The 24663-nt window shown below is 37.9% G+C and overlaps 1 protein-coding gene across 1 annotated transcript in view; it reads right to left on the bottom strand.

Moving 5' to 3' along the window:
• CPEB3 (cytoplasmic polyadenylation element binding protein 3) overlaps positions 1 to 24663 on the bottom strand; it is a 139838-nt gene that overhangs the window by 89728 nt on the left and 25447 nt on the right. Inside the window, exons 2-3 of the mRNA XM_006755095.2 lie at positions 14710 to 14869; positions 4959 to 5015 (exon numbers count right to left, since the gene is read on the bottom strand). Of these exons, the coding sequence (XP_006755158.1) occupies positions 4959 to 5015; positions 14710 to 14869 (217 nt within the window). The remainder of the gene's footprint in view (positions 1 to 4958; positions 5016 to 14709; positions 14870 to 24663) is intronic.

Below are 24663 nucleotides of genomic sequence, written 5' to 3'. Positions count from 1 at the left end.
AATGATGGGAGTTTATCTCATAAATGCTCCTCCTCTATCTTTGTCTTTATAGTGGTAGGTAACATAGTTTTAGGTCAGTGATTCTCAATCTGGCACACTGTAATTTGAAAGATCAACTTCTCTATAAACAACATGAACTTAGCAGGTAAAAATGATGCTTGAAGGGATGGGGTACATTTTCACCTGCTACATTTACATAAAGTGTTTGGATGTTTTAAAGCCCCTTCTTCCTACCATTCTCTCTTGGACTTTTCATATTTTTCTCAGAAAAATCTTTCCATTTCATTTGCAAGCCTAGAAAGTAACACTAAACAGTAAACAATAATAGTGTTACTGACATACTTTACAAAAGAGAAGAAATACCATGAAGTAAAATGTAATAACCAATAGATGATTTATCATGCTCCAGGCACTGCATGCTAAATGTTAACCAAATCTATTCTAATTGCAAAGCAACTGCCATAATATACATTTCCAGATGGACACACTGAGGCCAGGAAGGTGACTGGGACCAGGTTACTCAGCTACTAAAACAGCAAAGCTGGGACTGAGTCCAGGTCAACACTGGCTCCACCGCATTTATTCTTTTTTTCCCTTTAAGTTGAGGTATTATTTATATTTAATAAAATCCAACCACTCTAAGTGTACAGTTTGATCAATTTTGGTAATAATACAGTGAGGTAACCACTACCATTATAATCAAGATATAGAACAGTTCATCTCCCTAAAAAATGTCCTTATGCCCTTTTGCTGTTGAACCACGGCCCCTGGCAACCATTAATTTGCTTTCTGTACTATAGTTTGTGTACCCTTTTGACAACTTCACATTAATGGAATAAATGTGTTGGCTTCCTTTATGTAGCACACAGTATTTTTGAGATTTATCCATGATGTTGCCTGTGTTAGTATTTTTTTCTCTTTTGTTAATCCTCACGCGAGGATACTTTTTCCATTAATTTTTAGAGAGACTGGCAGGGAGGTGGAGGAAGGGAGTATGGAGAGAAAGATCAATGTGAGAGAGACACCTCAATTGGTTGCCTCTCACATGCACCCCGACTGAGGTCAGGGACTGAACCTGCAACCCAGTTACATGCCCTTGACATTGAACCTGCAATGCTCTAACCACTGCGCACGCTGATCAGGGCAATATTTCTTTTCTTTTTATTGCTGAGTAGTATTCCATAGTACTAGTATGGAAATACCACAGTTTACCCATTCCCCAGTGGTTATGAAATGAAATATGTCCCCCCTCCCCAAATTTATACACTGTAGCCTTAACTCTCAATGTGACTGTTTTTGAAGAGAAGGTCTTTAAAGAATTAAGGTTAATGAGGTCATAAGGGTAAGGCCCTGATCCAATAGGACTGGTGTCCTTATAAGAAAAGGAGATACTGGAACTGCACAGAGAAAAGCCATGTGAGGGTCAAGAAAGAAGGCATCCATCTGCCAGCCAACGAGAGAGGCCTCAGGAGAAACCGACCCTGCTGCTACCTTGTCCTTGGACTTTCAGCCTCCAAAACTATAAGAAAATAAACTTCTGTTTTGTTAGGGCAGCCCCAGTAAAGTAATACACCAGTTGACAGACATTTGAAAGCCTTTACTCTTAAATTCCAACATTGAAGAGCCAGTATTTCAACCTATCAAGTTCTTGAAAGTACCCAGAAATTTCTTTAGAGTTTCCACAAACTTCATTCTCTAAGTGTTTGCTTTTAGTAGCATCATCTAAGATGAATGAAAAATAACTTTGCAATCAAATTTCATTTCATTTCATTATTACTACCATAGCATTAGTTTTTTATTCATCATTATACTTAAAGCTGTTATTTTATGAATTAAAATCAGTGTTTTAATAGGTATTTTTAGATTCCACATATAAGTGAGATCATGTGATACTTATCTTTCTCTGACTGGCTTATTTCATTTAGTATAATACTCTCCAGGAATATATTCATTTTAAATTAAAAACCAGGTAAGCTGCCCAGGTAGCAAATCAGTAATGGATCAAGGATTTAAACCCAGATCTGTTTGCCCTTCCTCCCCCAAACTGCATTATTTCCACTATACTAGGCTGAAGAAAAAAACTTACGCAGTTATCAAAGGTATCTGTGTGGGAAGAGCAAGGAAGAAAAGAAGGCAAAGTTTCACCAACTTCAGTTTACCTAGGGATCCTATGCATACCAAGTCCTGGAAAGCAGGCTTCCAGTCTGCACTGACTAGAGGCCTCGTTGGAAGTATGGTTAAAATTCCCGCCACTAACAAGGAAGACTATGTTCTGAAAGTAAAACTGATCCTTTTGGAGGTGCACTAATTCTCCAAGATCAATAAAGTATTCTTCAGCTAACTCTTTTAAAGGAGCTAAATGCAACTTGAGTGATCTTTCAGGGAAAACCCAAGAGTAGAAATCACACTGGATTAAGAGACTGACTGGCAGTGTGTGTCCAAGCCACAAATGACGATTTGCTGGCTGCATGACATCAGCAAGTTCCTTTACCGTTTTTAGAAAATGAAAACACTGCCATGTTTTAAACAAGATTACAACAATAAAGATGAGATGAATGAGCATCACTTTCAACTTTCCTATCAAAGTGGCCCAATGGCAAAGGAAAATGAATCAAAGAGCTTTTTAAAAAAGATTCTTAAAAAATGTTTTAGAGGGATAGGGAGAAAGAAAGAGAAACATCAATTGGCTCCTACCAGAGCATGTGTCCTGATCAGGAATCAAACCGGCAACCCCTTCGGTGCACAGATGGTGCTCAACCAACGGAGCCACCCCAGCCAGAGTGACCCTTTAGATGTTTTAAAATATATTACAGAATCATAGAATCTTCTGCATGAAAGCAATCATTAAGATGACCTAATTTCAGTCCCCTTTTCTTAAAGATGAGAATATTTAGAGGCTAAAGGGGGCAATTTAAGTAACATGCACCAAGTGGAAAGAATATAAGCAAAATCTCTTCTTTAAAAGCAGAGAATTAAAGAGAATCTAAACAAAGTATCAAAACCTTTTAGAAAGAAAAATGTCTTCTAGCTTCATTTTTACTTTACACAGAAAATAAAAAATTATATCCTCTCCCTCTTGCAAAAGAGAACTCACATCATGTCAGATTCAATCTTTCCTCAAATACACACTCACTCCTTCAGGCAGAGACACACTACCATGCTGTTCTTTCCTTTTACATTCGACTCTACACCTAACCACCTGGCTGCAGTGTTTTCACAAACTTTCACAAAATCGCAGAAGCTCAGCAAGTTAAGCGTGCCTATTCATCTTCACCCCAATGTACCTACATCTAGAAAAAAAATTAGAGGTAGCACAATCTGAATGTAAAGTGACCGTTCTTTTAGAAATTAGAACATAGAAGTGAATACTGTGGAGTAAATTTTTATTGTTTCTAAGACCCTCAAAAAGGGGATACTAGCTCTTTAGAACAAAATGTGTGCACAGTGAATGAGAACCACACTGTCAAGCACTGTCATGGGTTCTCTGCAGAGCACACTAGGAGGTAGACTGCATGTTGGAGCCAAAAGAAATATGAAATATATACTTTAGAGATAACCTGAAATCTGCCCTAAGGAACTCCACTGGCATTTTAACATCCCTACTCAAGAGGGAAAGGGGCCATATAGTACACAACCCTAGATTTAACCAGGATGTCCGCCAGGTGTATCAGGAGTTAGCTTGTATATCTGAAAGGATAAGAGTGGGCAACCTGATATCACTCATTTGCTAGAGGAGAAAACTTAAATCAATGGCTGTATAGGTCCTTCTGACAACTGATAATTTCAGTTTAGATGACCTCAGCAGTGGTCATTCTCAGAGGAAAAGAACGTACTAGGAACACCAAAGAATGGGGAATTGGCCCATTCACACTTAGGAAGTAGTACTGAGAAGTGAGAATGCTCACCAGGATACCTGTCTCTCTCATCAAGTCAGGATTGAAAATATGTCTTCTGCAAAGTATTTATTTGATCCATAGACACTTGGGAGGAGAATTGATGCCAGCCAGAAATTTCTTTCAGGATTAACTAATACAATGACTTTCTGGTTAACAAGGTTTTGATGCTCCAGAACTCAATCCAATAATTATTACTGACAAAAATATTTCTAACCTAAAAAGCTGTTAACACCTATATACTACGTAAACTCTATTAATGGGATGTCCAGTTTGAACTGTGGCTACCTACCAAAATGAGAAAATTCTGAGTTATGCATAAATAAGTTGACTTAGTCCTTCACATTATCTAACCCACTCCTCCCCTCTGTCCCTTCACCTCCCTCCTTTCCTCCTCCTCTTTCCTTACTCCACCCCCATGGTATGCAGCAGGGGTCAGCTAAGTTCTCTGTAAAGGACCACATAGAAAACAGTTTAGGCTTTTTGGGCTCTACCATTGTAACACAACAGTAGCCACAAGACAATCCATAAAGGAATGGGAGTGGCTGCTTCAATAAAACTCTTTACAAAAGTAGGCAGTGGGCTCACAGGGCTGCAGTTTGTCAACCCCTGGCACACTGTAGCCATTCTCAAACTTTAGCCTCCATCACAATAACCTACAGGACTTGTTAATACACAGATTTCTGGGCCCCATCCATAAAGTTTATGATTCAGCAGGTCTGGAGTAGGACTTGAGATTCAACATTTTTAATAAGTTCCCAAAGGATGCTGATGCTACAGGGACCACACCTTCAGAACCACTAGTATAAAATAACGGTCTACATTTTACTCATCGAAATGTTCAAATATAATAAACAATTAAAAAAGTGGAAATATCCCAATAAATCATTACTTAGTCAGTTATATAATGTCTAATCACTGGGGTGTACACCTGAAACGAATATAATACTGTATGTCAACTATAATAGAAAAATAACAAAAATTACTAAAAAGAAAAAAAACATGGAAATAACATGCTGTAAACTTGACTGCTAATTTTATAGGATATTTCACATGAAGACTTACTGTTAAGTGCCATAATATTATCTGTTCCTGGATGATGGAAATTTATTCCCATGCGTCCTAAAAAATAAAATAATTTTATTTTAAGCACACAAAAAATAATGCTTAATATAATCATTTCAAAACATTGCAAAATACGAACATTACAAAAAGCTAAAACAAATTAATCGACAACAAACAATGCTATCAAAGGCCATAGCGATCACAAAAGTTTTTAAATCAAGTCATAAAATATACACATGAAAAATTTTAAAACAAAGCCAAAGTCTCAATAACAACAAATAAAACGAAACAAAACAATAAGCTCCCATTATAATCTTCTGAAATTTTAATACATCTCTGCATTCCGATTTAAACATGCCAACTCCCTGAAGTAAGCATTTTATTTAAACAACCATTCACAGTGCCCTTCAAATTCAAGCAGAAAAATAATGAATTAAAGAACTATATAAACTTGAAGCTAAGGAGGAATAAAAAGATGAAGTTCTCATAGTGACTCAAAAATACAACCATTACCAGAATGGCAACTGGACGATGGTAAAATTTATATAATGAATTGGGGAACAATGACTAGCTAAAAACCTGGGGTTCTTATTGTTGCCCCTATCACTAATTAGTTGTATGACCTTGGGCATAATGTTTATCTTCAGACCTTTGTCCCTATAGTAGTTACAGGGGTTGCAAACTTCTGCCCACACTGGCTGGCTACCTGTGTTTGTTCCCCTCCTTGGGCTAAGAATCATTTTTACATTTTTAAAGGGTTATAAAACAAAAATTAAAAAACAAATAATAATGTGTGACAGAGACCATGTGGCCCACAGGCCTAACATATTTACTCTCTGGCCCTTTACAAAGTGACAAGAATAAATCAGATATTTCAACTAACAGCCTTCAAGGTTAAGAGCGGAAGATGTAGACATTTGATTTGCTTTTTCATTAATTATTTAGGAAAAAGAGGTGGGTGTTTCAAAACAAAAATGAAACAGAGAGAGTTTGATATGAGAAAAAAATGTACTTAGTAAGTTTTCTTGACCAATTCCCACAACAAAATCATTACTGAAACAATGCTTTTGTGTAAAGCTAATATCTACGAACTTGGCTCTGCTAGGTTTTCATGTCCAATTGTGTCAAGAGTTAACATGAAATTTCAGAAAAATGTTAATTTCAGGTCACTACCATTGTTTAAATGTCAACAGCATTTGGGGGGAGACTGGTGCAGAGAAAGCTGGAGATAAGGAAGTGATTGACTCTTACAACAAATACAGTGTTATAAACAACTGCAAAAGGCCAGTCATCATTTGGTATTGAATTCTGTTATGGGGTACTGAAGGCAAACAGCATTATCAAACTCTTCTGGCCCAAAAGGGAAAAATCACAGTATTTGCCTCAACTAAAAAGGGGGAATCATGAATTCCTTGTGAAATCAAAACCATCGTAATCTCTTAAAGACCCTCAGATCATAGTAATTTGTGAAATTTCATATTAAGGCATAAGGAAAAAACAAAATTCTTAAGTGTAATGTTGCTTGCATTGATGTGTGTGTGTGTGTGTGTGTGTGTGTGTGTGTGTGTGTGTGACAGAGAGAGTAATTAAGAATGGAAAAATCATCAACAGTTGATGGATTCTGATGAAACTTCTAATTTTATCATAAAGCATTAAAGAACTTTCCAAAAAAATTATTTTCAGTTTTTATTATTTTAAACTTCCTTATCCGGAGGAAGATATTACATCTATCTCTAATTTTGTGGAAACTATTTTGCTAACATTTATATTATGGTAAAATTCTTTTTAATAATACAGTTGAATGTTTTCTACAGAAAAATCATCATATTAGTAACAAGTCATCTCTTAATAACTGAATTGACTGTTTTATTGTTTTTAATGAATTTTTTAAGATCTTTTCATATTTACCAGAAGCTAATAATTAGGAGTTTCAAAAACTACCAATTGTTAAAAGACAAATTTAACAGTATCTATGTGTCATATGTTTTTCCAGCTCTTAAGTCAAGTTAGAGCCCCTAAAAGTTATAGTCTGTATCATATGCTGGGAGTGCTATCTCCTACCACCACCTTGATCAGAGCCTATAATGGGAAAATTTGTCACCAGAACAGACTGATTCAGTAGAGAGAATTTCATTCTGATTTCAGTTAGCTATATCAATATTCTCTCCATTATTTTCAGATAACCAAGATACTGTATGGATTCATTACCACCAAATACTAACAGTCATGAAAACTAGATGTGATTTACACATATTCTGAGGTATTCACACTTAACAGTAAATAGCCCAGTCACTGCAAAGTCTGCCTAGAAACGCAACGAGAGTTCAAAATCGCTGCCTATCCAAACTTTAGGAAATATTATGTAGAGAAGGTCTCTCTGCTCTTTAAGCAAGGAATATTCAGAGGTAAGTGTGGTTCTTAAAAGCTAGATATGTTCCCTCAACATTCCTAGAATAATAAAGGGTTATCAAGAAAGCAAAGCAAGCCCAAATTTAGATGATCCTCATTCAAGTTCCTTTATTTCTTGTGCTAAGCTCATTAATGGTAAAGAATTATGTAGTTTATGCCTGGTTCATGTGGCTCAGCAGGGATTGAGTTGAGTGTTGACCCAGGAACCAAGAGGTCACTGGTTTGATTCCCGGTCAGGGCACATGCCAGGTTGCAGACTAGATCCCAAATAGGGAGCATGCAGGAGGCAGCCAATCGGTGATGTTCCTCTCTCATCGATGTTTTTATCTCTCCATCCCTCTCCCTTCCTCTCTCTAAAAATCAATAAAAAACATTTTAAAAAGAATTATGTAGTTTACAATCACTGCATCAAATAATAGTTATTGTATGTTTCTGTATGCCCCTCTCTGCAGTCCTCCAGAAGTTGGATCCTTTTTGGACGCTTTCCATGAGGTTTTAGGACTTTTCAGCCAGGAAAAATGAAAATGAAAAGAAGCTTGGTAGCTTTCTAATTAATCATCCTCCATCTCATAATGATTTCTTCTGATTCAATCTTCCTAAAGATGCAGCAAAAACAAGAGCCTTGGGCAATGTTTTGTAGACGAAGGCATCACTACTTGCTAAAAAGCAGAAACTTTTTTGTTTTTCCTGGTATCCTCCCTAATTCGGTTAGCCTCTTTGACCCATGGATCTCTGGATCAATATATTCAATAAAATATATTATTAAAAAAAAACTCTGGGTCAATGCCAGACCCACTAGAACCAATTATTTAAAAATAATCTATTTTTTCCCAACTAAATGCAAATTATTTTTAGTAAAACCACTTATGGCTTCTTTAAGCTACTTTCTTTACCTCTTCAAAAGTTCACGTTTAAATTATAAAGTGCAATATATCTTCGTTGGAGAAAATGAGACAACAGAGAAAAATAAAGAAAACAAGATCACCAATCAAAGACAAGCTCTGTTAACTCTCTGAGTTACAGTCTTCCAGTTTAGGAACTGCATATGACCAAAGGTTTCTTTTCTAAAATTGGGGATTATTTTTAATTTTATTTTTTATTTAATATTTTGAATGCCTTAAGTCTTACAGTTATTATGGCATTTTGGAGGAAAGACAAAAATATAACAGCAAAAGAAAAACTGATTCCAAATTCAGATGAGGCCATTTCTTTTTCCTTTCTTTTGTCCAACAAACACTGCTGTTTAATCAGCTGTGAAAATAGAATCAAGTGTGTGACATCTGGTGATTTTTGTTAATTCAGTCTGGTGCTGCCAGCGTGACATTTTGTCACCTGTCCATGGTCTGCTATTTTTAAATTGTTCTTGTCAGCTAGCTATCTTTTAAGTATAGTGTAAAATATAAGGTTTCGAAAACTGGAAGGCCTACTTGGTTTTGCTGAGTTGAATGATGCTGTGGAAATCTGAGGCTGTGTCCCACTTTTCCCCACTGCACAGGGCCTGGTAAATGGGGGTCAGAGGGGATGGAGGGAGAGTTTGGAGAACAGGGTTCCATATGGTTATTCAGACTGTAAAAATCAGTCTCGTAAGCTCAATTCACACTCATATTTAAGAGAACAGTTATTCTTTTTAAAAAACTACCTCTACTATTATTCAAAGTGTCAGGGCCCAACTAAAGCTGTACTTTTATATGTCCAAAATTAAAATTAGAATTTTTATTAATTCATACTTAATTATGCAAAGTCACCTCTTCACTCCTGCAATATGTTATGTGATAGGGAACAACTGCTGTATCTTCCCGCAATCATCCCCATTTGCTCTAAAAAGTCAAGTCCTTCAAGAGACCTCCCCAGAACAGAATGTGAGTGCCATGTTCTAGAGAAGGTTATAAGACAAAATGAATATTCTACTGGATTCTGTTTCCTACCACTTTTCTCTATAAAGTTGAAGGTATATACCTTCAGAGAAAGTATCCACAAGATGTAATAATATGATATGCAAGAATACAATACAAAGGTCTTTTAAATCCCTTTCAGGGAAAAATGATTAGAGACTGGTACTATAATATTCTAAATATGTTCCAAAGAACCAAGAAGCAAAAGCTGTGAGCTTAGACCTGAGGTCAAATCCTAGCTTCTTTGCATACCAGTAGTGGATAATTTTTAGCATGTGCCTACATTTCCTCATTTCGGGCCATACTCTGGAACAATTAAATTGGAATTTCTGGAGGTAGTACCCAAGATTAAAGTACTCAGTCTTTTCCTTTCAAAATTCTCAGGAGATAAAAAACAACCTCACAGGCGATTACATTGCTATATTGAAAGGATCACTGGGCAAATTAATGGGAGGTACCTATAAAAAGATCACTCAACTCTATCTATTGTGTCTCTCCCCCCGCCACCCTCACTCCCAGTATAGAAAAATCACTTTTTTCTAATTTAGAACCTGTGCCCTAAAACTTTGTGTAATCTGCTAACTTTTATACCAGATAAGCTAGAGCTTAAGGAAGGTAACACAAAATAGAACTGGAGTAATGATTCAGGTTCGTGAAGAGAAAGTATGTTTTTCTGAACAAACTAAGTGTAATGACAGGTGCACTTTTCCTAAAATGAGGAAGCCTCCACACGCCACAGAAAGGGCCAATTTTGTGAAAGGCTAAATGCCACTAAATATAAATCGTAATGAATAAATAAAATGCCCTGTAACACCAAAGGGGTGGTATCTAAGCCTTCCAAATTTCTGTCAATTTAAATTTTAAAGCACTATTATCGGAAGACAGCTATTTTTTCCCCCATTTGAGTATATATTTGAAAAGCAAACCCTTCAAGATCAGTTCTCAACTGACACCTGCTCTTTTCATTTCTCAAATTTCAGTTCCATGAATGGTGGAGAGAAAATCTTGTCTCTCAATGTCACCTCCACTGCCCAATGTACTGTGGTTGGTATTTCCCTATTCTTCTCTCTCAGTACTTTGTCTTTGAATCTTAATCCTAAGGGAGGGTATGATTAACCAAACCTAATGACCCTGGGTTTTCATAGGGTTCCCCAGCGGCTGGATGAACCCTCATCATTAGCAGCAAGTCAGTGGACCACTGTAAGAAGGGTATAAGGATGAACCTATTCCCTTATCCCTTATTCCCAATGCCAGAAATCCCATTAATCCTCACAGTTATGAGAAGCGTTGAATATCCCTTCAGTCCACTAGAAAAGAGGGCAGAGAATAATTCCTCCCACCCAGGCCTCACTCATACCTAGACCAACCCAAGGACTTTTGTACTTAGAAAAGAAATAAGGAACCGTTTTCATTAGTTCATCACCCATCTCAAAACTCTCCTCATCTCTTGGAGACATTACCTCAAACTTCATTAGTTCATCACCCATCTCAAAACTCTCCTTCTCATCTCTTGGAGACATTACCTCAAATGAACATTAGGGAAAGTCATACGTAAGATGTGGTAAGAGGCAAATGTAATGATGAAATGTTTCTCTGTTATAACCAAGAACTGTAATTTGAGCTCTTTAAGAAGCCAAAATTCAGTCTAAGTTTTATTTAAATAGGATTCTGTGATCTGATCAACACTGCAGAAGACATTCCTGAGTGCTGTGAAGAAAGACCAATTTGACTTTTTCTCTACTACTTTACTACTGGGGGGTAAAAGGGGAGATGGGTCTTTTAAAATCTCCTACAAACACTTTCAACGCTGACCTAGTATTACGTATAAACAAAATTGGAAAACTGTTAAAGCTCTTTGCTGAAGCAGAAATCTTAGTACTTCCTGAACTTCCTATTTCATCATTTCTCCCACTAACCCTTTCTTCCCGCTGAATCAAGAGAACAACTGAACATAGGAATTTCTTACTCAATACATTTCTAAGATGAAATATCACTGTGAACATATTTTCGCCACCTTCACTTTAAGTACATATGAGGTTCTTTATTTTTCATGACTGTGATATCCTATTTTATTATACTTTCTTTTCATCATTCAGATATGCAATTTTGGAAAGCCCACATAACTTAGGAGGATTCTTTTCCTTTCTCCTTTTGGTGGTTTTTGATCATGACAATCATTATTTACATATGGGAAGTACAAAACTTTGGCAACTTGCATTTGCAAGCTTTTAGCATTTAGCTGCAGCCTAGCTAGAAGGAAACACTGTAGGAATATAAAGGTTTAATTTATTGCCCAGGCCGGGCTGTAGGCATACCATTACCACTGCCAGCTACCACTAAAAAAAAAAAAAAAAAAAAAAAAAAAATTATAGATACCATTTGAGCAGTTTCTGGTGTCAGAAACTTGATCTGATTCTGTGAAGTAGGTGCTTTATTTTAACAATGAGGACACTAAGACTTGAAAGAGGCTAACTAATTTATCTAGATCAATAGCTAACTAGAGGCAGAGTCGGAATTCAAACACAGGTTTGAGTGACTGCAAAGTCAGAAAGGCCGAGTTGGAATTTCATCTCCTCTATAGAGAATATAAAATGTCTGAAAGAATGTTAATAAACAATTTTTGTTATCTCTAGGTAGTAGGTCTCAGGTGATTTTTTTCCACTTTCCTTTTTGTTTTTTTATGTACTACTTGAATTCCTTACAACGAGAAAGAATGTATTATTTTCTAAAGAAAATTGAGCTTCGGAGGAAAACACCAAAACAAGCAAGCAAATAAAAAATCAAGGACTCTATCACTTGAGTGTTGAGATCCTCAAAATAGAGTTCCCATGTTTAAGTGGGAGAAGAGGATACTAAAGAGAAGAGGGAAAACAGAATGGAGTGGAGGGAAGCGTTTCTAGACAGACTCATCCAGAAGCCACCGGTTAGGCCTCCTAGCCCACCACCTTTCTCTTCAAGCGCAATTCACCTAGATGCTTACATATTTTGATTTTTAATTGACTAGATGTGTATATCTTTTGACCCAGAGACCCTCTCTATAAATTTTCCTTGAGAAAAAACTATGTGCAAGAACTCATCCATGGCAGCATTGCCGACAATGGAGGGAAAAAGCTGGGAACAATCTAAGAATCTGAAGTGTAAGGCCTATCAATAAATTATAAAGACCAGATAAAAACACGGATAATGTTTATCACATGGGAAATACAAAAATAAAGGCTACGCCATCACAATGTTTCTTTTATTTTTTTAATGACCTTTTTGTTACTATAATTTGCTCCTCTTTAAGAGTCAAACGTTACTTAAAATCTTTCCTTTAAAATACCAGCATCATAATTATGTTACTAGGAATAATAAGGTTCAAACACATGATGCCATAAGTCAGACCTAACAGTCTCCCAGCTGGAAAAGGGAAGCAGGAAGCTCAACCACCCTCACCAGAGGACGCTGACGCAATGCTGTAATTGAACATGGGAAGTGGTCCCCTCATAAGGAAATCAATGTGGGTGGTATGATGAACTGAGAGGTTGCAACTCTATTGAGGCTGTAAAAAAGTACATATTAAATGCCTTCCAATTTCTGAGGACATATATCTATAAGTACAGTGCAGAAGGCTTGCATAGGTGAAACCTCACATTTGCAAGTGTAGCGAAAAAATTTACGCACAGGCAGTTAGACATGCGATATTTAAAAAGGCCACCACAACTGGAATAAGGTATTTACATTACACTGTAGTGAGGTACCCTCCTCACACTTGCTATACAATGCTACGCTCAAACGGCAGGGCACAATAGCACCCACTTAAATAATATCCACAAAATTCTGGAAAATTATTTTACAGGCTGTAATCTAATATCCTTTTACATTTTATTGCTGGATGAAAAGAATACAGACTAAGCTAAAACAAATACGCATAAAGAACAAGGGCTGGCCGAAACCGGTTTGGCTCAGTGGATAGAGCGTCGGCTTGTGAACTGAGGGGTCCCCGGTTCGATTCCGGTCAAGGGCATGTGCCTGGGTTGCGGGCACATCCCCAGTGGGGGATGTGCAGGAGGCAGCTGATCGATGTTTCTGACTCTCTGTCTCTCTCCCTTCCTCTCTGTGGAAAATCAATAAAATATATTTAAAAAAACAAAAAACAAGGGCTGAATATTTTAGGTTAGGAGAGACTTCTAGCTGTTCGAGGTAGAGAAGGCAGACAAATGCAGCCTTTGAAGATATTAAAAACACAAAAGTCTGTGAATATCATGGGTTTCTTTTTTAACGTCATTCTCACTTCGAAGTGAAATATGCTTTAAATGGCCATGTATCTAATCTCTCAACTGAAGACAGACATGGTAACAGTGACTAAATATAACAATGAATCAATGAGAGATTTTTTTTTCCCTACTTCTGACGGCTTTAAAATATAGCTTTTCTCAAAATCCTTTCTTTTCTTTATAGCCTGTTAACTACTCTCTTTTCACTGGCAATTGAGGACCGCAGCAGAAAATCATGAGTGTGACAAGAAAAGGATGAAATGGATTCCTGGTGTGGCTGGAGGAAATGGCTCTCAGGTGTTCGCAGTCACTCCTACCCTCTATAAGAGCCTGCAGAGAACCAGAGGGGATCAAATTCCTCCCCATCCAGAGGACAGGAGGGTTTGGACAAGATGGACATCCCTGTGGCCAACTCTTTACAGTGTTCAGATATTAGGCGCTGAACCCAAGCACTGTAGATACTTCAACAGAAAATTTCCATTACAGTATTCAAAAATACCTTGGGGCCCCTAAAAATTCCTATAACCCATAAAAAGAACTAGCTGTAATTATGAATGTAACATCAGCCTCGATCCTGAATTTACATGGGTTGTAAAAGTAGGAAATCCTAATATTGCTGACGCTGGGACTTTCTGCCTTATATTTAAGCCAAAACGTTTACACATTTTAAGACATTTTCCTTAATGTTTTAGCCTGAGAGAATGCAAACGGGTCGCTGGCTGCTCTCAAGTCTGTGTGGTGTTACCTCGCTATACTAGGAAACTGATTATATTTTAATAAAATGAAACCCTTTTGTATGAAGTTTTCTGAAGTAGTCTTTGGAGACTAGTTGACTAAATCTCCTATTTCCTTGCAGTATGCTTGGACTTAAATGAATTATCCAGGTTCGGCTGTGGATTCCAAATGCAAAGCCCAGAAAATGTGGCTTCTGGTCTCATGCCGTAACTGCAACTTCAGCTGCCCAGCACATGCTTCTGCCAGACATTATGATTAAAGCCATCAACCTTGAAAATCATAGGTAGCTGAACCCAGGTTTTAAAAAAATCAACTTTAAATACATTCCACAATGCTTTACAGAAGCAAACAAAAACAAACAAAAAACAAACAAACAAAACAAAACAAAATCACAATTATTAAAAAGCTGATTTTTGTTTAAAACACCAAGCAAGGAATGGACATATGAATATTCCTAACCTGCAAAATGATTCCTCCACATTATATCAGCGAAACTCATTGGTGGGCCACTGGGAGGGTAGTGTTTACCTTTCAGAGGCTCATGATCAGTCCTTATCATATCCATTAAGGAGTTCTCCAACGAGTGCAAGTTAAAAGTGTCATAGGGCCTACTCCGGTCCTAAAAATAAAAACACAGAACAATAAGACAACACATAAAATCACTCCATAAAAATCAATACCATAGCATTTGCTTCTTGCCATGTACTGATGACGTGAATCAAAGTTCCAGATAGTTCTAATAATAAACGCACAGTCATTCTTTGCATTAAGAATAATAGCTTATTTCAGAAGGACACTAAACTTACATTAATGCTGGAATTTTAAAAAAAGAATAATGGCCCTAACCGGTTTGGCTCAGTGGATAGAACGTCGGCCTGCGGACTGAAAGGTCCCAAGTTCGATTCCGGTCAAGGGCATGTACCTTGGTTGCAGGCACATCCCCAGTAGGGGGTGTGCAGGAGGCAGCTGATCGATGTTTCTCTCCCATCGATGTTTCTAACTCTCTGTCCCTCTCCCTTCCTCTCTGTAAAAAAACAATAATATATATATTTTTTTAAAATAATAATGACTTGGCAACATTACGTTTAATACAAGTTTCCATTAATTAAATTATTACCCTTTTTCCCTAATCGTCTTTTATGTGCGTATCCCACTCCTTCAGGCTGACTTTTTCTCAAGTGAACTAAAAAAGTAAATTCAAAGGTTAAGAGTCAAGTGAATTGGCTCTGACCTCTGCCCTTCACCCCCTGCACCCACGGTTAAGTGAAGATTCTACTCAAATGAACAGAGGTGCTGTTTTTTTCTGGAGGAAGACCATAATTAAAAACTCTCAGTATAAAATTACTTTCCTGAAAAGCATAAAATTACTTTCCTGAAAATTACTTTCCACAAAAAGTGACTGTAGCATCAATGCAATTTTATTGCCTATCTTTCATATTTATGACTGATAAAGTCCATATGATAAGGTCTACACATTCGGTATATGTTATAAAAATTACAGCATGTCCAAAGTACTAAAATTACCTTCTGAAAAGCATTCCCATGAAAAAAATTTAACCCAAGGTAGTGTTTTCCTGTTAGATTCAAAAACATTTTGCAAATAGAAAGCTAACACAAAAAAAGTGAAAAAAAATAATTGTTCTGCCACATTTCACTCATGCCCATGGGAGACCATCACCTACCAATTATTTTTAGTAGTCTGAGTCTAAAAGGAAGTGCAGTCCATGGCCTAATTTATTACTAGAGAACAGATTTAGTTGGTTTTTGTTTAAGGAAAGCAAGACAGCCAGGCTGGTGTGGCTCAGTGGTTGACCATTGACCTATGATCCAGGAGGTCACAGTTCAATTGCCAGCCAGGGCACATACCTGGGTTGCAGATTCAATCCCTAGTGTGGGGCATGCAAGAGGCAGCTGATCAATGATTCTCTGTCATCATTAATGTTTCTATCTCTCTCCCTCTCCCTTCCTCTCTAAAATCAATAAAAAAATACTTTTTTTTTTTTAAAGAAAAGCAAGATAAACATACACCTCAATAACCACACAAAACAAACCATAGCAATGAGAGATTATTCTCAGGATCGTGAACAGTTTATCCAGCCTTGCAAATGATCACTTATCCTCTCCAATGAATAACAGGACATGATGAGTACGATATAATACGACAGGTATAAACCTCAGCTACGATGACCATTTTCCAGGTTTGTCTTAAACTATTGGAAAGCTGTTTTCTTCTGGTCTCTGGTATACAGCTTAGCTGTATTCCTGTCCAGGGAAGCAAAAAGGGAGGTGACATTTCGGCAGTGAACATAAAGAACTCAGAGGATTACTGGATAAATGAATGCAGCATGAACGCATGCAGGTCCTAGGAAGAGCCCTGAACTAAGAACCAGGAGGCAAGAGTGCTAGAACAACTCTAAACAATTGGGGCTTTGGGGAACATTATGATCCACTGCTCCAGTCTGTGCCTGAAATTCCTCCCTTTATACAAATGAGAGGATTGAGCTACATTATTTCTAATATCTCTGCAACCCTATCCTTTAAAAGAACAACAACTCATAGATGAGTAGGGGTGGGGGACACAGACTTTACAAACCTTTAATGCGCAAGTTGAGGCCACTGCCCTACTAGGCCCTGGCAGTTCAGCAGTAAATGCTGTAGCCTAGTCCAGTGGTCGGCAAACTGTGGCTCGCGAGCCACATGCAGCTCTTTGGCCCCTTGAGTGTGGTTCTTCCACAAAATACCACGTGCGGGCGCGCACGTACAGTGTGACTGAAACTTCGTGGCCCATGCACAGAAGTCAGTTTTCGGAAAGGAGATTTACAAAACAAGCGTACAAGATGAGTGTGGATGGGAGAGTTGGAAGGGTCGACCTCAGTGAACATACCTCAATCAGATTGAGGAAGTTTTTAGCAACGGCCAGCTTAGGAGTACCCTAATTAAGTTAATAACAATGTACCTACCTATATAGTTTAAGTTTAAAAAATTTGGCTCTCAAAAGAAATTTCAATTGTTGTACTGTTGATATTTGGCTCTGTTGACTAATGAGTTTGCCGACCACTGGCCTAGTCCCTGTTTGCAAGTAACTAGCAGGGAGGGACATAACCAATTAAAATAAGAGTATGACAAGTGCTTTGACAGAGGAATGTATGCAGTACAATGAAAACTAAGTCACATCTGTTTATTAAACAGCACATATTTGTGTATGTGTGTATTGTAATTATTTTTTAAACTCCCATTCTATAAAGTCCTAGGTGTTTTGAATATGGACCTGTCATGTGACCAGATGTAAGGCTTGTCTTAGTCATTCTCAATGGCCTCAGTATTCTCACTAGTAAATTGGGATCCTGTTAGAATTAGGTTGAAATTACTTAGTGCTTATTTTAGGCACATTGTGTGTGCCAGAGAGCAAGTAGTCAATATTTCTTAGTTTCCTGATGCGTTCCCCCACCCCCAGCCATGTTTTCCTTTTAACACTCATCAGTTATCTGTTCCTATTGTTGGATAAGAAAGAGACATGGAATATTTTCTTTGGTTCTCCATTTTGGTCTCTATATAATTTAAGAAGGTCCTTTCCTTTACTTTTCAGGTCTTCCTGGAGATCATTTGTTTTGCTTTGGGTTCAAATTATCAGTGGAAACTTGAATTACTTAAGGAATAAAGCTGAACTTCCAGAAATGCAGGCTTATCTTTCTCCATAAGAGGTATCATATTCTTTGCCCAAAGAAAAAGCCAGAGGTTAAGAAAAAAAAAAGTATGCTGATAAAGAGGCAAATGACAACCTATTTATGGCACTGATGATCCCATAATAAATGTCTAGGAGCCTTCTATCATACCTATCCACACCTCCCACGGGGCTGTTTGAAGAGAGGCTGCTAAAGTGAAGGGACTATAAGAAATGGCTGTTTTAGCCTAAGTGCCCATCAGCAGATGAGTGGATTAGAAAACTGTGGTACATATACACAATGGAATACTATGCTGCGGTCAAAAAAAAGGAACTCTTGCCTTTTGCAACAGCATGGATGGAACTGGAGAGCATTATGCTAAGTGAAATAAGCCAGTCAGAGAAAGATAAATACCACATGATCTCACTCATTCTGAACCTCAGAAAACATGCCTTTTGTAATACCTTAACTAATAATAATAAAAAATTATATATATATATATATAAAAGAAATGGCTGTTTTAAGGAATCCAAGAATCTTTCCAGCCAGGACAGGTTTTTGTTTTTTTTTTTTCATTTAATTCTTGGTATAATCTTCAAGGTAGATAACATACTCATTTTACAGAGGGAAATGAGGTTCAGAGATGATGCAAATCTGGATCTGACCTCAACGCCAATTCCAAGGAGTATAAAAATCTGTCCAAGAAATTAATCCAATCCATTTGGGATATTACATGAAAACTCTTTAGAAACACAGCGTTGCATCTAATCACTGATGAAATGATCTTCCTGTTAAGGTCGGAGTGAGTTCCTGTCAGAAGATAATATCAGATGTTAGGTGACTGCCCGTCAGGAAAACTGGAGGGGATGTTTGGAGAGGGTTCATATACCTGAAGTGGTTCCCAAACCTGTCAGAATGTCAAAATCACATGTAAAACAAATTAACGTAGGTTCCTGGTCCCCAGCTAAAATCCACTTAATCATAATTAAAACGAAATAAATAAATGTCCAGGGTGATTGCATAGATTTGAGAGCCACTAGACGGGATGATTCTTCAAGTTAACTAAGCCGTTAACGCTCATGAATCTGATTTGTAAAATGGGGCAGTTAAATAAGGGAGGGGACTAGAAGGACAGCGTCAGCAAATAAACAAGCCTGGCTGCTTTGCCAAAAGTCAGCTTTGCAGTCTGACTTTCAGTGGATTGTGAATTCGAGAAACAATGGGTGGTCTGGTTTTTAAAAGCCCAAACACTGAAATCCGACATCTTATTTTCAAATTCTGGCTCTGCCACATCCTGGCATGTCACTCCGCACAAATTTTTAAGGCTTGATTATCTTCATCCATAAAACAGGGGTGATAATAATTCTCTCTTTATAGCTGTCTTCAGTGCTAAAGACAGAATGTACTGCAAAGCATCTGTACAGTGATGGCTACTGGAATATCAGGGAGAATACACAGAGACTTCTGTGATGCCACGTCATGGTACTGGGATGCAGATTAAAAGATGAGAGGCTCACAGATGCTAACCTAGCAAGGCCCAGTAGTGCTCCGCAGTGTGACGTGTGAAATGCGTGACAGAATGTGCCCAGGCTTCTTTCACTGAACAAACTTCCGTGTTGAGAGGCTTAATTTCTCACTAAAATTAATTCTAGCTATGCCTCATCAATTTCTATTTGCTGTATCCTTTCTGTTTTACAAGTAGTAAACATGGCTGAAATAACTGATTAACTAGGAAGCCTGAAAGAAACAGAGAAAGAATAGAAAAACTAAAAATTCTGCAGTGAAATTCCACAAAAATTATGACTAGAACAAACTAACTACAATTTACCCTTCCACAACAAAAGTTATGGGTGGCAACTAATCTTCTTCATCTTTTTTCCATACATTTTGTTTCCCAATATAGGAAAAATAAGGAAAACATATTTTTCATTTGTTTTTCACACACAAACACATCAGGAAGTATTAGGACATTTATAAATAATGTATCCCATTATTGACTCTTTTCCTCTGAATATAACCAATGACAGATGTTATCAGTTACTGGTACACAAAGGCAGTCCACCCCCACTATACAGCTCATTAGCCCTGCTTTCTTTCTTCCCCCAGCTTGACTTAATATATTAATAAATTATTCAAGTGCTTAATATGTGCCTGGCACTGTTCTAAGTATGCTAAATGCATTACCTTACAACTCTACAAGTTAGGTCACTTTTATCCCCATTTTATAAATTAAACTATTAAATCTTGGAGCGATTTAAGTAACTGGCCCAAGGTCACAGGGCTAGTAAGCAGCTGAGCCAGGGTTCAAACCCAGTCAAATCCAGACTGTGCTCTGAGGACATTCATTGTACTGCCTCCCTGCCTGCCTCTGGCCTACTTCACCTTAAATCCTTTCATAAACATCCCCTTCAACCTAATCCGGGCACAATCAGAGAGAGGCCTCTTTGACCCCACCCTGCCACCCTTACTGGCCCTTGGTCAATAATCCTTGTTGAACTGACAACTAGTTAAACTCAAAAAGGAGCTTGATCTATCCTCCAGCCCAGGCCTGGGCCTGCCTCTACCAGCCTTATCCAGCGCACCTGCCTTTTCCTTAGAAGAGAAATCCAGAACACATTCTACCCTTTCTGGCTTATCTCCAGACATTTCCTCTCCGATAGATACAAGGGATCAAAAGCATCTGAAAAAAAAAGCAGCTCTGGAACCAAAAGATATAATGAATCATGGGTTAAATGCTTTATAGCCATAATCTCAAACCTTACCACACCCTGCAGGGTAGGCATTATCTCCATTTCACAGAGGAGAAAACTGAGGCGCACAAGGTTATGAAACTGCTCAGACTTCAACTGTTTGTCAAGTCACAAAGCTGGTCAGAAACCAGGACGTGAACCCAGGTCTGTTCAGTCCATGCCAGTAACATGCCAATGTTCCTGCCCTGATCAGGTGCCACGTGTGCAATGAACAATGGGGGCTTGGCTGGGAAGAAAGGACACAAACATGGTGAAAAATCGAAAGGTGGCCCTGGCCAGGTTTGGCTCAATCGATAGAGCATTGATCCCAGCACTGAAGGGTCTCGGGTTCGATTCCTGGTCAAGGGCACGTACCTGGGTTGCAGGTTTGATGCCGGCATGAGTCGGGGCGGGTGCAGGAGGCAACCAATCTTTGTCTCTCTCTCATATCGATGTTTCTCTCTCTTCCCTCTCTCTCTCCCCCTCCTTTCCTCCTTTCCACTCTCTCAGAGAAGCAATGGGGAAAATATCCTCCAGTGAGGATTAACAAAAAAGAAAAAGATGGAAAGATGTTTGAAAGGGCTAGGAAAGGATCAATGGGGTTGTGAAATAATATAGAAAACAAAAAAAGGAATTCTCAAAGGAAGGTTTTTCTGTTTATCATATAGCTTCAATGTATGTATTGATAAAACATTTCAAAGTTAAATGCATTCAACACATAAGTATTTGAAGCCAAAAAACTAGCCATTTCTAAATTTCTACACTATTGCTCTTGTTTTCTAACTAGATTACATTCTGAGAGAGAGAGAGAGAGAGAGAGAGAGAGAGAGAGAGAAACATTGATGTGAGAGACAAACATCGATCCGTTGCCTCCCGTACATGCCCTGACCAGGAACAGAGCCCACAACCTGCAACCATTTGGTGTACGGGATGATGTTCCAACCAACAGAGCCACTCTGGCCAAGGCAAACATTTTCTGATTTTGAGATATCTTTCCCATCCCCCAATTTTCTCAACATTTCTGCTCTGGCCCTTTAACTGCATCTCTTCCATGCTTGGTCTACTTTGTCACAATGGTTTCCTGACCCCTGCTTTCTATGAAGGACACCAATAATATTGAAAAATAAGGATATATGAAACTTGCCAGCCTGTGTAAAAACCAAAAAGGCTGTACACATTCAAAAGCTCAACATGTAGTGATTTCAAGCACAGAATCTGCTTAAAAGTACCACAAGAACAGATAGGACATTTACTTAATGTTCTAAGCCAATCACTGCTGTTATTTTTCAGAACCTATCAAAAGCATGAGGTTCCTATATCAAACTGAACTTTCCTATAGTACTGAACAGCTTGACATATAATTACCCTAAGATTAAAAACCTTTCCAAATAAAGGAAAACCTATGTCGTGAACCTCAGGGGAAGGGTAAAAAATACTTTCAAATGCAGATTTTCATCCTGTCTTCAGTAAGTATTAAGTTCTTTAGTCAGTGGTAAATTTTAATCATCCCAAATAAGACTAGCCCTACATGTGTAACCCTTTGGAAAACATGATTGTAGACTCTCCTTCAATCACTCAATAGCAAGCAAATGCTCCTTATATCTAACTCAAGGTTCTTAGGAAGTTGAACCTGTCTCCCTTTTCTGTCCAAAGAAACGAATAATTAATTAATCACCACCTGCTGTGAATTTTAATACTCTTTTAAAATTACTGTTAAACCCAGTCTTCCATACAAGAAATTCTCAAGAACTCTCAATATAGCCTGGAATAAGATGACAGTGTACAGTGGGGCCTTGACTTACGAGTGTCCCGACTAACGAGTTTTTTGAGATACCAGCTGCCTCTCCCCGATTTTTTGCATTGAGTTGACAGAGTAATTTGAGTTAATGAGCTCCTTAACGAGCTCCTTAACAAGCTCGGTCTCGGAACAATTAAACTCGTAAGTCAAGGACCCACTGTAGTAAGAAATTACAACTTCCTTATCTTTTTCTTCTTGAGGATGACTAATTCCAATTACTTTAACCTTCTTATCAGATTGTATTTTCCCTTGCTATAGAATAGCAAACCAAGCAAAGGTGTTCGGTAAGTTTATAAAACAAGCAAGAGGATAGATTCATCTGCTCTGAAAGATACTCAAAAGTTAGATGAGCATGACAGCCTGAAGCACCACCCAGCAATGTTCACCTAGTCTCTTCTTGTTCCCTACCATCCCCAATCTTCTGTCACAGCTTTTCTCATTGGTTTGCCATGCAGGTCAGATAAGAGGCCCAGTTCATCAGACACAGGGAAAGATGGCCCTTGGAATCACGTATTCACCTGAAATGACCTACATTACTGAGGCCAAATCTGGCCAGGTGAATGCTGAAGGGGTCAACTGGACAAACAGTTCAAAGCCTGTTGCTACAACTTCTGGCTGTGGTAAACAATTCTGAGCTAAGTACAGATGCACTTAAAAAAGGAGGGGTTATACAGTTTAGCAGTGTGCCAGGTAAAAGACAGAAAGTGAGATGGAGGTCTGAGACAGACCTAGGAAGGAGAAAGGATACAGAAGAGTAGGCTTCAAGAAACTTCACAACCCCAGCCGGCATGGCTCAGTGGTTGAGTGTCGACCTATGAACCAAGAGGTCACGGTTCAATTCCCGGTCAGAGCATATGCCCAGGTTGCAGGCTCCATCCCCAGTGTGGAGTGTGCAGGAGGCAGCTGATCAATGTTTCTCTCTCATCGATGTTTCTAACTATCCATCTCTCTGACTCTCTGGAAAAAATCAATAAAACATATTTTTTTAAAAAATAAAAAATAAATATATATTTTTAAAAGAAACTACAAAAATTAAAGTTGCCCTTTCCCTGGTTATTATGCATGAGACTACCCGGTGTTGCTCCAAATCACAAGATTGTTAGGCAGCATATTATTCCAAACAGCTTATGAGGCATTGATTTATTAGACAAGATAATGTAAGGGAAGCTTGACCTTTGCAACCAAAACCTATCCTGGAACATTATGCAAAGGTACATGCAGCTCCTCATACTGTTTTCTTTTTTAACTGACCATAAATGTCGAAATCCTTCCCAAAGCTGACCACTTCTAGGTATAGTTGGACTCTCCCCTCCCCACCCCAATATTTTAGCTCCAGTTATAGCAATGATTCAACCTATTATAATTTCTTCTTTATATCCCTGTCATCCTCAATAAACTCACTTCTATGAGAGCAGAGATGTGTCTTATTTCTTCCATATTCCCATCATTTGGCTGAGGGCCTGGCACATAATGGATATTCAGTAAATAAATGCCTACTTTGCATTTAAATTTTCCTTCTGATGGTTTCATATTGCAAGATTTTCACTTGAAACTAGCAAAGAACTGCACACCTATTAGAATTACTAAAAACAATAACAACACAGAAAACCCCTGATAATTCCAAATGCTGACTAGGACAAGGAACAACCAGAAATCTCATAAATTGTTGGTGGAAATGCAAAATGGTATAGCTATTTCAAAACAAAACAAAAAACAATTTGGGAGTTACTTATAAAGTTAAACATACACTGTTACAGTGTAGCAACCCCACTCCTAAGTATTTACCTAAGAAATATAAAAACACACGTCCAGCAGCTACCTCACTGCGGTCTATTGAAAATCAGCCCTCGACACAATGGTTTGTAGATTAAAAAAAAAAAACAAGAAAAAAACAGAAAAAGGAAAAACAAAACAAAACACATGTCCATACAAAAACCTGTACACAAATGTTTATAACAGCTTTAGAAAACAACTTTATTCATTATTTCCAAAAATGAGAAACTACTCAAATGCCAATGAACTGGTGAATGGGTAGCAAACTGTGATTCATCCATATAATAGAGTATTATTCAGCAATAAAAAGAAATGAAGTACTAATATGTGCTGTAACATGAATGTACCTTGAAAACACTATGATAAGTGAAAGAAGCCAGTCACAAATAATCTCATGTATAATTCCAATTATGTGAAACTAGAGGCCCAGTCCACAAATTCATGCATGGGT

This window comes from Myotis davidii, unplaced genomic scaffold, assembly GCF_000327345.1.
Source record: "Myotis davidii unplaced genomic scaffold, ASM32734v1 scaffold271, whole genome shotgun sequence".
Classification (NCBI taxonomy): Eukaryota; Metazoa; Chordata; class Mammalia; order Chiroptera; family Vespertilionidae; genus Myotis; species Myotis davidii.
This window is presented reverse-complemented; position numbering and strand designations above follow the sequence as displayed.